The sequence below is a fragment of the Arvicanthis niloticus genome, chromosome X (assembly GCF_011762505.2).
Source record: "Arvicanthis niloticus isolate mArvNil1 chromosome X, mArvNil1.pat.X, whole genome shotgun sequence".
NCBI classification, from domain to species: Eukaryota; Metazoa; Chordata; class Mammalia; order Rodentia; family Muridae; genus Arvicanthis; species Arvicanthis niloticus.
Genome location: NC_047679.1, coordinates 48,894,726 through 48,908,911, shown reverse-complemented (window position 1 = coordinate 48,908,911; position 14,186 = coordinate 48,894,726). Strand labels below are relative to the sequence as shown.

General features: G+C 38.8%; 1 protein-coding gene across 4 annotated transcripts in view; it reads right to left on the bottom strand.

Moving 5' to 3' along the window:
- Positions 1–14,186, bottom strand: part of Apoo (apolipoprotein O) — a 48,706-nt gene that overhangs the window by 16,775 nt on the left and 17,745 nt on the right. For all 4 annotated transcript variants that reach the window (XM_034486222.2, XM_076918929.1, XM_034486223.2 and 1 more), the window contains 4 exons: positions 12,060–12,114; positions 7,505–7,600; positions 3,985–4,076; positions 123–203 (listed from right to left, as the gene is read on the bottom strand). In XM_034486222.2, the coding sequence (XP_034342113.1) occupies positions 123–203; positions 3,985–4,076; positions 7,505–7,600; positions 12,060–12,114 (324 nt within the window). The remainder of the gene's footprint in view (positions 1–122; positions 204–3,984; positions 4,077–7,504; positions 7,601–12,059; positions 12,115–14,186) is intronic.

Sequence of the window (14,186 nt, the reverse complement as noted above, 5' to 3'; positions counted from 1 at the left end):
AGAAACTAAAAGCCAACAGAAGAAGCAATTAAAGGAATAGGTGATTTAAGTATTTTACAAACCTTAGAAGAACCACATATTTAAATTTAAACCAAAAAGAACATAATGAAAATGCTTCTCACCTTCTGAAAATTTTGCTTCCACAAGTCTTCTACGACTATGTACCCTCGTAATCCCCAGTCATATAACTTCTCCCCAGCGACCTGGAAACACAAACAGAATAGATCTAGAAATGATCCATTTGTGAATAATAAAAAAGAGATTTTCTTTTCTTCCATTTCCAAAAGTACTGCATTTGACTGCTGTGGGGAAGGGGGTGTGGTATGTGTGGTATGTGTGTGTATGTGGGGTGTGTGTGTGTGTGTGTGTGTGTGTGTGTGTGTGTCTGTGTGTCTGTGTGTCTGTGTGTGTGTCTGTGTGTAACTACTAGAAAATCTTGGGACACATCCATTAAACCTGCATAATATGCTGGGAATATAGTTCAATGGTAGAGCACTTGCCTGGGAAACATCCTGGCTTCAATCTCTAGTACCACAAAAGAAAAAGCAATGAGGATTCTACCTCAGTTTGGTGGCTGACATGTACAATCCCAACACTCAGGAGGCTAAGGCAGGTAGACTGCTGGAAATTCAAGGCCAGCATGAACAATGGGGAAATTCTGGCTCAAAAGCAAAGAACTATATAACATAAAAGTAAAAAATAAAAATTGAAAAGAAAAAATGAAAAACCAAACATAGGAAAAATAATAAGAAGAAAAGGTCTGGTTCCATATAGCTATCTCTTAAAATAACTGGCTATAAATTATGTGCATGTCTTTTATTACTGGTGCTAATGATCAAACCTGAGGCATTATGCATATTACTGATACTTACATCCCAACCCCCAAAAGGTTATAACTTCTAAACTAAATGTAGGAGACCACTGATGATATGAGGAATTCCTAAAATCACAAGGAAGAAGAAACATCTACCTAACCTACCTACTACCCAGCCTGGTACATTACAACTAACCAAGTCAAGCTAAAATGAAAATCATTCATTTTAAAAACTCAGATGTAAAACATGTGAACACAATGAAGATGTTTCCAATTTTCCCAGGTACAAATATAATAAAGTCTTTTAATTATCATAGGGAATTTGTAGGTAGCATGATCTTTATCATTCTTCTAACATCCTATGAGGTCCTGGCCTTAGAGGGGGTCATGACCTTAAGATGTGTTTGCCTATCTTTGGCTAGCTAGCTTAAATTACTGGTGTGTGTGTGTGTGTGTGTGTGTGTGTGTGTGTGTGTGTGTGTTCTGCCTGCATGTATGTACTGTACCACAGATGTACATGGTGCCTCCGGAGGTCTGAGGAGGATAGAAGAGGGCATCTGATCATCTGGAACTGGAATTACATACAGTTGTGAGTTGCCATGTAGGTTCTGGGAATCAAACCTAGGTCCTCTGCCAAAAAAACAAACAAACAAACAAAAAACAAAACAGAAAACAAAAAACAAAAAATCAAAAACCAAGTACTCTTAACCATTGAGCCATCTCTCCAAATACCTGAAAAAAATTTTCTCAAGTATTGGGTCTTCAAAAAAAATACTACTAGCAATTTGCATTCATTTGGCTCTACTTTATAACAAAGAAAGAATGCTGATTGTTCTACACCATGATAATACATCAAAATTGTTTTATTTGGTGTGTATGTATGCAAATATGTGTGTGTGTTCATGTTGTGTTCTCATGTGTACTTCTATGTCTGTCATGTGTATGCAACTACACATGGAGGCCAGAAAAGGGCATCAGATCCCCTAGACTGGAGTTACAGATGGTTGTGGGCTGACTGATGTGGATGCTTCTTCTAAGGAGCAGTAACAGCTCTTAACCATAGGGCCATCTCTCCAGCCCCAACACTTAGAATTTTTAAAAGTAGTTATCATTCTCGTCCTAATTTTTTTATAATGGATCTTTGTATAGTGGTGTTTTATGAATCAGTTTCACATGAGTTATCCCTATACTACAGAACAGTAAGGGCATGAAGACTGCAAGGATACAAAGGCCAGATTTGTCTATAGTCCCAGTGCTTGTAAAAAGATTGTAACATACTGATTTCTGTGAGCCACACTTCTCAGTTGTTCCTACTGCTCTTAAAATATATACTATGCTAAGAGTCTTAGGCTCCTTGTTAAATATGTTAAGCATTTACCACATATGATACTGCTGTTCTTAGTGTCTCACCTTCCTGAAAGGAAAATAATGTTTTCTGTCAATACGAAGGTATTTTCTTTTCTTTTTGTGGTTTAGGCATGGAACTTCTACACATGCTTAGCAACCGTTGTACCACTGAGCTACTACTTCCCTTGTCCCAATATACCCAATTTGGGTACAGTATTTTTAGCTATATACTCTGAACAGAACAGCACTTAAGTGGCTAAGTGGTCCATCCACGCTTGAGATTTCTAAGAAAGAAAAGTAAAACTGTAAAAATGGAACTAGATAACAAGATACAAGATCAGAAAATCTCTTTGGAAGTTAGTGCTCTTTCTGGGCTTGGTTTTCTTGTAATAAGATATGCATGCCATAATTTTAAAAGAAAATAAAATTTAAAAAGAAAAATATATATACAAACACAAAATTTATCATTTTAATTGTTTCAAGAGGCATAAAGTGTCCATACTATTCAACTATCACCACTATCCACTTCCAGATCTTTTTCATCATGTCCTATTACCTCGGTGGTGAATACAGAAGATGCTTTCCCACAAATATTGAGGCCCAGAAGGCAAAAAAGTGCCTATGAGGACAACCATGTCTGCTTCACAACCAGCAGTCAGCCCCTGCCCATCATATACTTGTTAAACTTTAAGAGACCAAAATGATGTTCATTTTTTTCTTTTATCTAAGCAAGGCAGACATTATTCATTCTTCCTGAGCTGAAACAAAAGACTACCTGCCTCCAGGACTTTTCCCAAAATATCAATTTCCCACTGCTGAAGCCACTAGAGTCCCACCTACAACTGAAGACCAGTCTGGAAATTGGGACTTCTGTCATGAAGAATCCAAGGGGCCCAGTGTTGGATTGGTCTGGCTCACAACCCTCAGAGCCTGATTCTGATGATTGCACTTCTGTCTCTTCCTAGGACAGCATCTCCATGTGATATGAAAGTTCTGGCAAGTGGGTCCCTATGTCCCTAAGGTGAAGAGGACCTCAAATCCTAAAGCTCATCTTCCGCTTGCCAGTTTTCCCAGTGATTTTATGTGTATAGTATCACTGACTCCAGACCAGCATCTAAAGCTTATATTCTCAAATATCTTGACATCTGAATCACCTGGAAGCCCTGCTAAAACACACATGGCAAGTCCACATGCTTACACTCCCTAATTCAATTACTGTGGGGTGGGGCCTGAGAATTTGCATCTCTGACAAGTTCCCAGGAGATGCTGATACTATCAATCTTAAGGCCATGTTTGGGAACCCTATGATCTTATTGTTACCCAAGTTATCAGCCAACTGTGATCCATTTACTTATCATGATTATCATCAAACTGAGGTCTGAAGGGAAAGAAAAGGACAGTTAACTGAGAACCTCAACTAGGACCTCCATACCAGAGGAGACCACACATATATTGCAATAAGGAAAGTGAGTCTGGCACTAATACCAGAGAGAACGCATGAGAGCTAGAGCAGTCTATACAGACAATGCCAGTGAGGGTAGGCTGAAAGTACTCTGTAATTGTTAGCTCTGGAAGTTGAGTCTTTAGACTTCTACAGAAGTATATAAATGGTATTTTAAATTTACTTGGACTAATATTCAAATTAGCATATATTTTATGAACACTGACATTATTGACATGAGGTAAACAGTGAAGAGAAACTTTTAAATTACCTATGAAAGAAATTTTAGTGTGGTGTTATCAGAACTGCAAAATAAAATAAGCAGCAGACCTATCACTCACACAGGAATGACAAACAGCCTTGCTTATTGAGTCTGACTCACCTGGGCAACAGTGATGGCTTGTTGTGGGTAATAGACAGAGGCACCTAATCCCATGAAAAAAGGAGGATACACCAGCTTCTTTATTTTTGAACCTAATCAATAAAAAGTGGTACACACCATCAGATGATTTGATATTCTTACTCTCACAATTTACTTTATAATTTTAATGCCAAACACAGTATTATTGACCCTAAATTGAGATATTACTTAATAGTACATACAACAAAATGAATTGTTACTTCTTTACAGCTTTGCAATATAATTCATACGTTTCATCCACTTAAAGTACAAAATACAATTTTTAGTGTGTTCACAAAGCTGTGCAACCATCACCACAATCAATTCCATTATTCTCAAAAAAAAAAAAAAATCTCTGAAGGTAAAGCATGCTTAGCATGCACAAGGCCCTGAAATCCCAGCACCAAGAAAGGAAGTAGGAAAGTAAGAAGGTAGGTAGAAAGAAAAGAAGGAAGGAAGAAAGAAAAGAAGGGAGGGAGGGAAGGAAGGAAGAAGGGAGGGAGGGAGGGAAGAAGGAAGGAAGGAAGGAAGGAAGGAAGGAAGGAAGGAAGGAAGGAAGGAAGGAACTGAGCCAGCACCATCCTCTATCCCACCAACAAACATATAAGGCTAAGGAAAACCTATTTTTGATCTCTATGGATTTGCCTACTCTGATAATTTCATATACACGGAATCATATAAAGTATGATTCTTTGTGACTAACTTCCTTCACTCAACAAATATTTCAGTATAGCCACCATTAATTAGTGAAAGCATTGTAGCTTAAGTCGGCCTATAGGTATATACCCCCTCTGCCTTTTTTCTAGGTTTTCTTTATGTTGCTTTTGGGTTTTTTTTCACTTTGTTTTGTTTTTGGAGATAATCTCACTATGTAGCTCAGACTAGTCTTAAACTTGTGACTTTTCTGTCTCTGCTTCCTATATGGTACAACTTATGTTTTTTAAAGAAAACTGACCACCTTCCTATTTAAATACAAATGACAATTGCTGCTTTCCTCCCCTTCCTGAGATTTCATTAGAACAGCAGTAAGAGAATAAAATACAGATCAGAAATGTAAGGAAGAGAAAAAGTGCAGAGGGGCCACTGGCAGATAAGAAGTCATCCAGGCTGGGGATGTAGGTCAATGAAGGATTACTGTTTAACCTAAGTAAAGCCCTGGGTTTCATTCCCAGCAACACAAAAAAAGTGTCAACTGTTAGGAATACAGCACAGTTAGCAGAGCACTTGCCTGGCATGTATGAGGTCCCAGGTAGTTCCCCAGCACCACACACATATCACACTTCACACACACACACCCCTTACACACGCACAGAGACACACACACCACTGTTAGTGCCTAAGAGTAAAGACCTCCTCCATATAGTCAGCTCCCATTTGGCTTACCATAACATAGAACCTGCCTACCGGCAAGCCACATTTATACAGAGTTCTTACTAGCATTTCAATTGCCTCATTCTGAAACATGACTTGACAACCAAGGATCAGCAGGCATTGGATGAGAGAGCCTACAATATAGAAGGAACATCCAGAGAGCAAGACCTCATGGAAATGACCAAAGGAAAACATTCATAAAGAATGAAATAAAACAAGCAAGAAAACATAAGGCACACTACAGTCATTTAGAAAGAACTCGATTATTAACTAAAAGCGTTCAGGAAGGAGAAAGAAAGCAAATCCTCAAAGAAAAAGCAGATACATATAACTCTTGAGCTGAAGAAGGCATACCACCAATTGTCCCACTAAAGGCTAAAAGCATCACCATGCTATAGAAATTCAGAACACTGAAGATCCTCAAATTTTCCAAGATGTAAAAAGGGGGGCAGGGGAGCAACAAGTGTCCAGACTGGCTATCCACTCTGCCATCTGCAATGCCAGATGCTAGTTTGGATGAAAAAGAACTCCAAGCTATCCAAACTGTCAGTATGAAGAACAGACATAAAAAATCTTGGAAAGTCTCTCTCACATATGCTTTTTAAAAAGCAATGTAAGCATGTAGTTCAACAACATGGCTGAATATAGCAGGGAGAAGGTGCTGTAAAAGCCCAGGAAATGGGGCTCAATATTGAGTACAAAAAGTCCATGACAACAGTTGGGTTAGAGTCTCAGAGCAGGTTACAGGACAGAACTAAGAGGAGGGTGGACTCCATCCAACAGTCTGAAGAAACTAAGTGAAAACCAACTGAGAAAGTGTGCAGGAGTTTATTCCTCAGTTGGACCAAAACTGCCACTAGGGCAGTGTCCCCTCCTGACTCTAAGAAATAACACCTAATGCACAAAGAGGGAAGAGTTCAAAATTAGAGCAATTGGTATAAAACTATGATCTCTTTTATGGTGGTCAGATTATAGGGTTCTTTGCTGGGATATTTTTATTTTGAATTTTGTGTGTTCTGTCTGAGAGAATCTTACTCTATAGGCCAGGCTGTCCTGGAACTCACGATGTGGCCCAAATCAGTCTTAAGACAATCTTCTTGCACCTCAGCCTCTTGAATGCTGGAATTATCACACTAAGCTTCTAATCAAAATTTTGTAATATCTGAATTTTATGCCATAAACATTTATTTTACAACTAGTAAAACTACAAATAGATCATAAAAATAATTGCCTCATAGTGAAGCCTTTTATTACCATTATTGTTTTGTGATATAATAGTAGAATAAAGTAATATTTTCTGGGCTTGAGCCCAGGGCCTTAAGCATAAAAGCATTTTACCACTGAGCTATATGCCCCAGCCCCCTACAGTAATATTCAGTTACTTACTAGGTGCTTTAAATGTTAAGCATTTTTTTAAAGTGTTTATTTCATCATTAACTGAAGGTGTGACACCTTGAAGAAGTTAAGAAGCTAGTAAATCACTGTCCTACTTACTGTGATTAATAGCCTGAGCGTAACAGGCTTTTTTGTTTGTTTGTTTGTTTGTTTTGGGGTTGGGTTTTTTGTTGTTGTTGTTGTTTGGTTTGGTTTTATCTTTTCTTTTTTTCTTTCTTTCTTTTTTGGTTTTGTTTGTTTGGTTGTTGTTGTTGTTGTTGTTTTGAGACAGGGTTTCTCTGTATAACAGACCCCTGGCTGTCCTGAACTCACTTTGTCGACCAGGCTGGCCTCAAACTCACAGAGATTCACCTGCCTCTGCCTCTGCCTCCATCTCCAGAGTTCTGGGATAAAGGCATGTGCCACCACACCCTGCAACAGTGAAATATTTACAGTTTGTCAGGTATAAAAGACTTGAACAGAAGTTCACTCCTTTTGTACCATAGAGCAATATTTGAACAAGTAAACATGTTTATTAAGTATAACTAATTTCTTTTTCTTACCAAGAGTAAACATTTTTATGTATGTTTAAAGTCAGATGTAACTGGGTAAAGATACACATGAATCATATGTTTAAGAAGTCCATATTCAGGAACCAACTGATCTAAAAACTATTAAATATGGATAAAGAGCCAAATCTATATCCCATCTCTCCCATATAAACTGATTGGGGGGAAACCCTAAAAATTGCACCTACCTCTAGCAAGAAGGAGTCCAACAAAACCAGCAAAACCAATAACACCGAGTCTTGGGAAAAATCCAGGAGGCGCATTTTGAAGATAGTTATAGTTGTCTATAATGGAATAAGAATGGGAAATAATTCCATAAATTGCTCATTAAAACCAAAAGCAAAAGTCTCATACATAACTAGAACATGCAGTACCAAATGTTCCCCAAGCACACATTCTTTGCTTCCTGTTAATACATATTTGTTGTTTTTTGTTTGTTTTAAGTCTGGTTTCATTTAGTATGGAGTGGTCTTGAACTCATGATCATCCTGGGATGATCCCATATGCTGGGATTATGGGTATCTATCACCAAATATAGCTCACACTTTTTAAAGATAACCTTGCTGTGTGGCTGAGGCTAAATTTAAACTTGCTTTGTATCCCAGACAGGCTTGCAACTCAGAATTCTGCTTCACCTTGAGTGACAGGATACACACCACCATGGCCAACTGTGACAATATGATTCTTTGCAACACATTCTTTCAGGAACCAAGCACATTCAACTCAGAAAAGCAAGTGTCCTTTGCCATCTGAACTCAGTATTTGAACTCAAGAACAATATATGTGGATAATGAAGGGAAATTGTAGTATAAATTTGTGCTGGCTAGGGATTTGTCAACTTGACACAAGCAGGGTCATCTGGGAAGAGGAACCTCAAATGCCTCCATCTGATTCGCTTGCAGGCAGGTATTGAGGGTATTTTCTTGATTAATGGCTGATGATATGGGAGGGCCCATGCCACTCGGGATGGAGCCACCTGTGGGAGAGTGGTCCTGGGTGCTATAAACAAGCTGAATGAAAGACCTAGGAACACTCTCCTAAATGGGATGTCTCTATCAAATCCCCCCTCTCAGGGCTCAGGGAACCCCATCAAAGGAGGGGCAGAAAGAACATAAGAGCCAGAGGAGATGGAGGACTCCAAGAAAACAAGAACCTCTAAATCAACATGGGATAAGTTCATATGAACTCACAAAGACTGAGGCAGCATGCACAGGGCCTGCAAGGCACCAGGTCCTCAGCATATATACTATGGCTTCCAGTTCAGTGTTTTTAATGAGATTCCTGAGTGCAAAAACAAGTGAGTCTCTGATTCTTGCACCTTCTCTTGGGCTCTTTTCCTTCTGTTGGTTTCCTCTTGTCAATTTCCAGTGAGTTAGTTTTTGTTTTATCTTATATTTTAATATTATCCTGTTTGTTTTCTAATAACAAGCATAAAGGGGTGGAGCTGGATGAAAAGGGAGGTGGGGAGGAACTGGGCGGAATAGAGGGAAGCAAAACTGTAATCAAGGTGTTATGTGAAAAAAAATCTATTTTCAACAAAAGGAAAAATAAAATAAAATTGCATTAGTGTTAGAAAAAAAAGAAAAGAAACCAGGCTAAGCAAGCTATGGGGAACAAGTCAGTAAGGAGCATTCCTCCATAGCCTCTGCTTCAGTTCCTACCCTAACTTCCCTCCATGATGGGTTATAAACTGTACACTGGAATAAACCCCTTTGTCCCCAAGTTGCTTTGGTCATGGTGTTTTATCACAACAATAAAAAGCAAAGTAGAACAAAGTTGATGCTAGAAATAAATAGCCACTCTTGCTGGTCATAAAATTTAATAATTTAAAAATAAATACAACGGTGAGCCTACTCAGGAAATAAATAATACAACATATGACCTTATTTGCCATGCCTAAGTATGTCTTAGGACTTGGATTTACATGATATCTCCTCTCCTCTCTATGGGGCCAGTCTCACAGCAGACTGGAGCCTATTCAGGCACTGTCTCCTCAGGGAAGCTCATTCTAACTGACCAGCACAGACAGACACTGCCTCCTTCTCTAAAGTACCATCAGATGTTATTCTCTGTACCACCCTTGCTATCTTACTCTAAAATACTCTGTATTTCATCATTCAGACATGTGTTTTCTGTCTCCCCACACAGAATATATGTTCTCTCATAGTTGATTGCTTAGACTTACATGTTACCTTCTCTTGGTGATAACAGTAGATACTTATTCAACAGATTTTTGTTAAGAACACTACCAGGTACAACGACACATATATCTGAAGTTGTCATGGTAAAACCCATTACTTTGTACGCTAACCTTAAAAATTTATAATTAAAAAAGAATACTGCCAAGAGTTGATTAATACCAGATGAAATAATAAATGACCTGAAGCTAGGTCATGACTTAGAAAGCCTTCATTCTCTCTCAACTTATCCTTAGCCCTCCCTATGTTTATAATTCTTCCTGGAAAAGCCTGAATCCTGTCTCTAAGTATTGATCACATTGTGCAGACTATGTGATTTGTTATCCAGAATCCCATCCCGACATTTTAAATAACACTGCTAACATGGCTAACACTGCTCCTTGAAGATTCACCTTCAGAATCCTTCCCTGATCCTAGCTCCTCAGTCTCTTCCTAACCTATCTACTTCCTCTCAACCTTGTAACTCTCTCTGTATTTGAGATAATATTAAATGATTTATCATGTTTATCTCAGTGATTGTGACTACTATCATTTTTCTTGTGGATATGGGGGCTACTATTAAGACAGGCTATTTCTATGTGGCCCAGGCTAGCTTCAATTGTATTATCCTCCTGCCTTAGTATCCTGAGTGGAACCCATCACAATGCCTAGCTTTGACCACTGTCTTAATCAACCTTGGTCATCAATGCCTGACAGGATGGTGACTTAACAAATGCACTCTGAACTGAATGTTAACAAACAAGAGTCACTAGTTTCATCCCCCTGTAATGTCAAATACATGCCAATTTTCCTTTTCCTGGATTCCCTGGGAAATATGGTAATCATTTAAACATTACTATAGGGTTTATGTGATATCAGTATTAACTCCATCTGGTCTTAAGTTTGACTTTAACCAGCTTTTACTTTCTATCCTTTTATCTGGGTCATTTGAGGCAAGTTTCAAACATGCACACAGAGCACTTGACAGGAAGATAACCAGAGGAGTTTGGTGAGCTGAGCCAAAGGGAGCAAATTATACAGAAATGGGAAAGAAGACAGGTTTGAAGATCACACTTGAAGTGAAAGCCTCAATTCTGGAAACATGCCTTAGCTGTGACTGCTGGAAAACAGATTCACAGTCTTGGTAGAATGGAAGACTCTTAAGAGTCTTTGTAGAACTCTATGTTCAGGAAGAGAAAAGACAAATATTTTAAATAATGCCTGCTGCCATTAATCAGTGGGAAATGGCAGGTTAACAGTGAGGGGACTCCTCACTTACATGTTATGATAATTTGAATAAAATGGACCCCATGAGCCCATAGGAAATGGCACTATTAGGAGGTGTGGCTTTGTTGGAGGAGGTGCGTCATTAGGGGATGAGCTTTGAAGTCCCAGAATAGAAAGCTATACCAGTGTGACATTTACTTCCTGCTATCTCTGGATCTAGATATAGAGCACCGATCTCCTTCTCCAGGATGTCTGCCTACATGCCATGATGATAATGGACTGAACCTCTGAATCTGTAAGCCAGCCCCAATTAAATGTTGTCCTTATAAGAGTTGCCTTGGCCATGGTGTCTCTTCACAGCAATGGAAACCCTAACTAGGAGACAATTATTCTACCATGAGAATAACCCTCAAAAAAGCAAGACTTTAAATGTGCTGAGATGTCCTAAAGAGAATGAAGTATTTGTCAATATCTCTACTATTTTAATAGTTCCTGGCTGAAATTAAACAAAACAGAGGCTATAAGCTCAGTTTATGAGTGCATTGGATAAGTGGCCCATAAGTGAGACACAACCAAAGACAATAAAATTGAAAAATGTAAGAACACTACAATTTATGTGATTTTCCAGGAATACCAGCTGAATTCCTTCTTGCATCTGGATTTTATGCACCTTTTTAAAAAAGGTTTTGTAGTGGTGTTGTTTTAGAGACTACATAGAGATCTGGCTGTCCTGGATCTCACTGTGTAAAAAAAAGTGCCCTTGAACTAGCAGAGAGCCATTACTGTCTTCTGCCACTAGAGTGCTAGAATTAAAGGGGTGTGCCACCATACTTGGCCTGTGCAACATTCATTAATAGCAGCTAATAAATTAGTAGGATTCAGAAAATCTGGTGAGGAGTAAGCAAGTTATAGTACATTGTAATTTTTTTTTTTTTAGCACTGGACCTCACAGATGCTAAGGAAGCATTCTGCTACTGGGAATTATTTGAGATATTTGTCTTTTTCCTCCTGACCACAGAGTTACTACAAAGGCTCTTAAGAAGAAGCATTCCATTTTGCTAGTGGGAACTACATCCCCAGCTCTGGACTTTTGTTTTTCCAGGGTACGAGTACTTGCTAGCCCAACAATCCTAATAATGTTGAAGAGACTCATGAAATAACACTCCTCTGAAACCTAACTGAAACACAGATCATGTTCCAGAAAATATCCAGATAGCTCTAAATTTGTCCACACAATGTCAAAGACTCTGATCTCCAGAGCCTATTCCTGAAAAGCCAGTACAATCAATAGTTCAATAGGATGAAGTAATTGATTATGCCTAATTAAAACTCAACTTACCTACTCCCCAATGGACAAAGTGTTCCACCTTGGGTTTAGTATGGGAGTATACTTCCTACAAAGATAAAAAGAAATAGAATGAGTAGGGCTTACTGAATAAGTTGCCATGATTAACACGTTTTGGTGGCTAGGGACAGATCTAGGGCAGGTTAAGCATAGACACTACCATTAAGCTATACCTCCAGCTATTAAACAGTTTTTAAACAAAGGGATCTACATTCAGTTTATTGCTTTTTCCCCTCTTTTTTAAGGTCCCTTTCACTACAGTAACCTGTTCATCAGAATGCTTTGCTATTGCCACAGAAAGCAAAGATTCCAAGTAGGATAGGGTTTTAAAAACCTAATCTTTTCACTTTTAAGACTGAAGGAAATAATAAAATGGATGAGTTGGAGGAACAGATGAGTAGTTAAGAGTACACATTTTTCTTGCAGAGGATAAGAGTTCAAACCCCAACACCTGTGTCAACTGGCTTATAACTGCCTGTAACTCAATCTCCAGGAGGATGCAATGTCTCTGTTCCTCACAGGCACCTGAAGTCAGGTGCACATATCACACACACACATACACAAACACACACACACACACACAGAGACACACACACACAGACACACACACACAGACACACACACACAGACACATACAGACAGACACACAGACAGACAGACACACACACACACACACACAGACACACACACCAAAAAGAGACAGAAAATTGATAGTCTTGCTAATCACAGATGATCCTTCCCCCCATGAACTTATTAACACTGCCTTCCAAATTAAGTTTATTTATGGTGTGCCATGATTTTAGAGCCTATATTTGGGAAATGCTCTTTTGAAGCAGCAATGAGCACCTTTACTGAAACCAAAAAGTCAACAATTCAACTTTAAAGAGACATCCCAAACCTATAGTAATGAAGTTATCAAATTCTCTTTATACAATGGCATTGTGGGACTAGAAATGTACCTCAGTGGCAAACTGCCTGCCCGGCATGAGTAAGGAACTAAGCTCCATTCCTAGCTCTGGAAGCATATATAAGAATATATAAGTTTCCACCTCAAACAATGGAATTGTTTGTACGTGGGGCTGAAGCAATGGCTTAGCAGTTAAGAGCTCTGGCTGTTCTTGCTGACAACCTGAGTTTGATTGAAAGGACCTGCATGGTAGCTCACTACCATCTATAACTATAATCCCAGAGAATCTGACACTCTCACCCACATGGTGCACAGACATACATGCAAGCAAAACACCCATACACATAAAATAAATAAATAAAAGTTTAAAATGGCTTAGCTAAAAGAACCCTCAAGAACTCTACAGTAAAGAAGGAAGGAAATACAGAAATATCAAAAGGTATTAGAACTACACTCTTGTCTCCATATCCTGGCCTACAACTCCAGAATGCCCCTGCTCAGCCAGAGGCCAAACCAGTACTAGGAACCCCAGAATCCAAGCTGGAACCTGGAACCCCAGCAGCCACACCAGTATTCACAACTCCAGAGGTCACATCAGTTTCAACAACCCCAGAAGCAATGCTGCCATCCTAAATACCAAAGGTCATGCAGGCCGCCAAAACCCCAGCAAAGACACCCTACTAGACCTGAAAACTCTTTGGTCATAAGAACCTCAGGCTACTCAGGCCAGAAGACCAAAAAGAAAACAGATTTCAAGGGAAAAATTCCAAATATTTATCCAACAAAGATAAACTCAGAAACCAGTACCTAAACCTGTAATTATCCCAAACCCAGATGACTAGAGGCCAGTGTAAGAACACAAGAGCCAGGGCAGTATGGCACCAGCAAAGCCCAGCTAGCCCATTACATCATCCTTCAAAATAGCCACAAATAATATAAGTATTTTGGTATAACTCTAACAAAGCAAGTAAAAGTCCTGTATGAAAAAAAAAAAAACTTAAAATCTTTGAAGAAAGGAACTGGAAAAGGTATCAGAAGATGAAAAGATTCCCCTTGGATTGGTGGAATTAACATAGTGAAAATAGCTATCTTATCAAAAGCAATCTATAGATTCAACGCAATTTCCATCAAAATTCCAATACAATTCTTTCAAATTTTGAAAGAACAATACTCAACTTCATATGAAAAAACAAAAATCCCAGAATAATTACAAT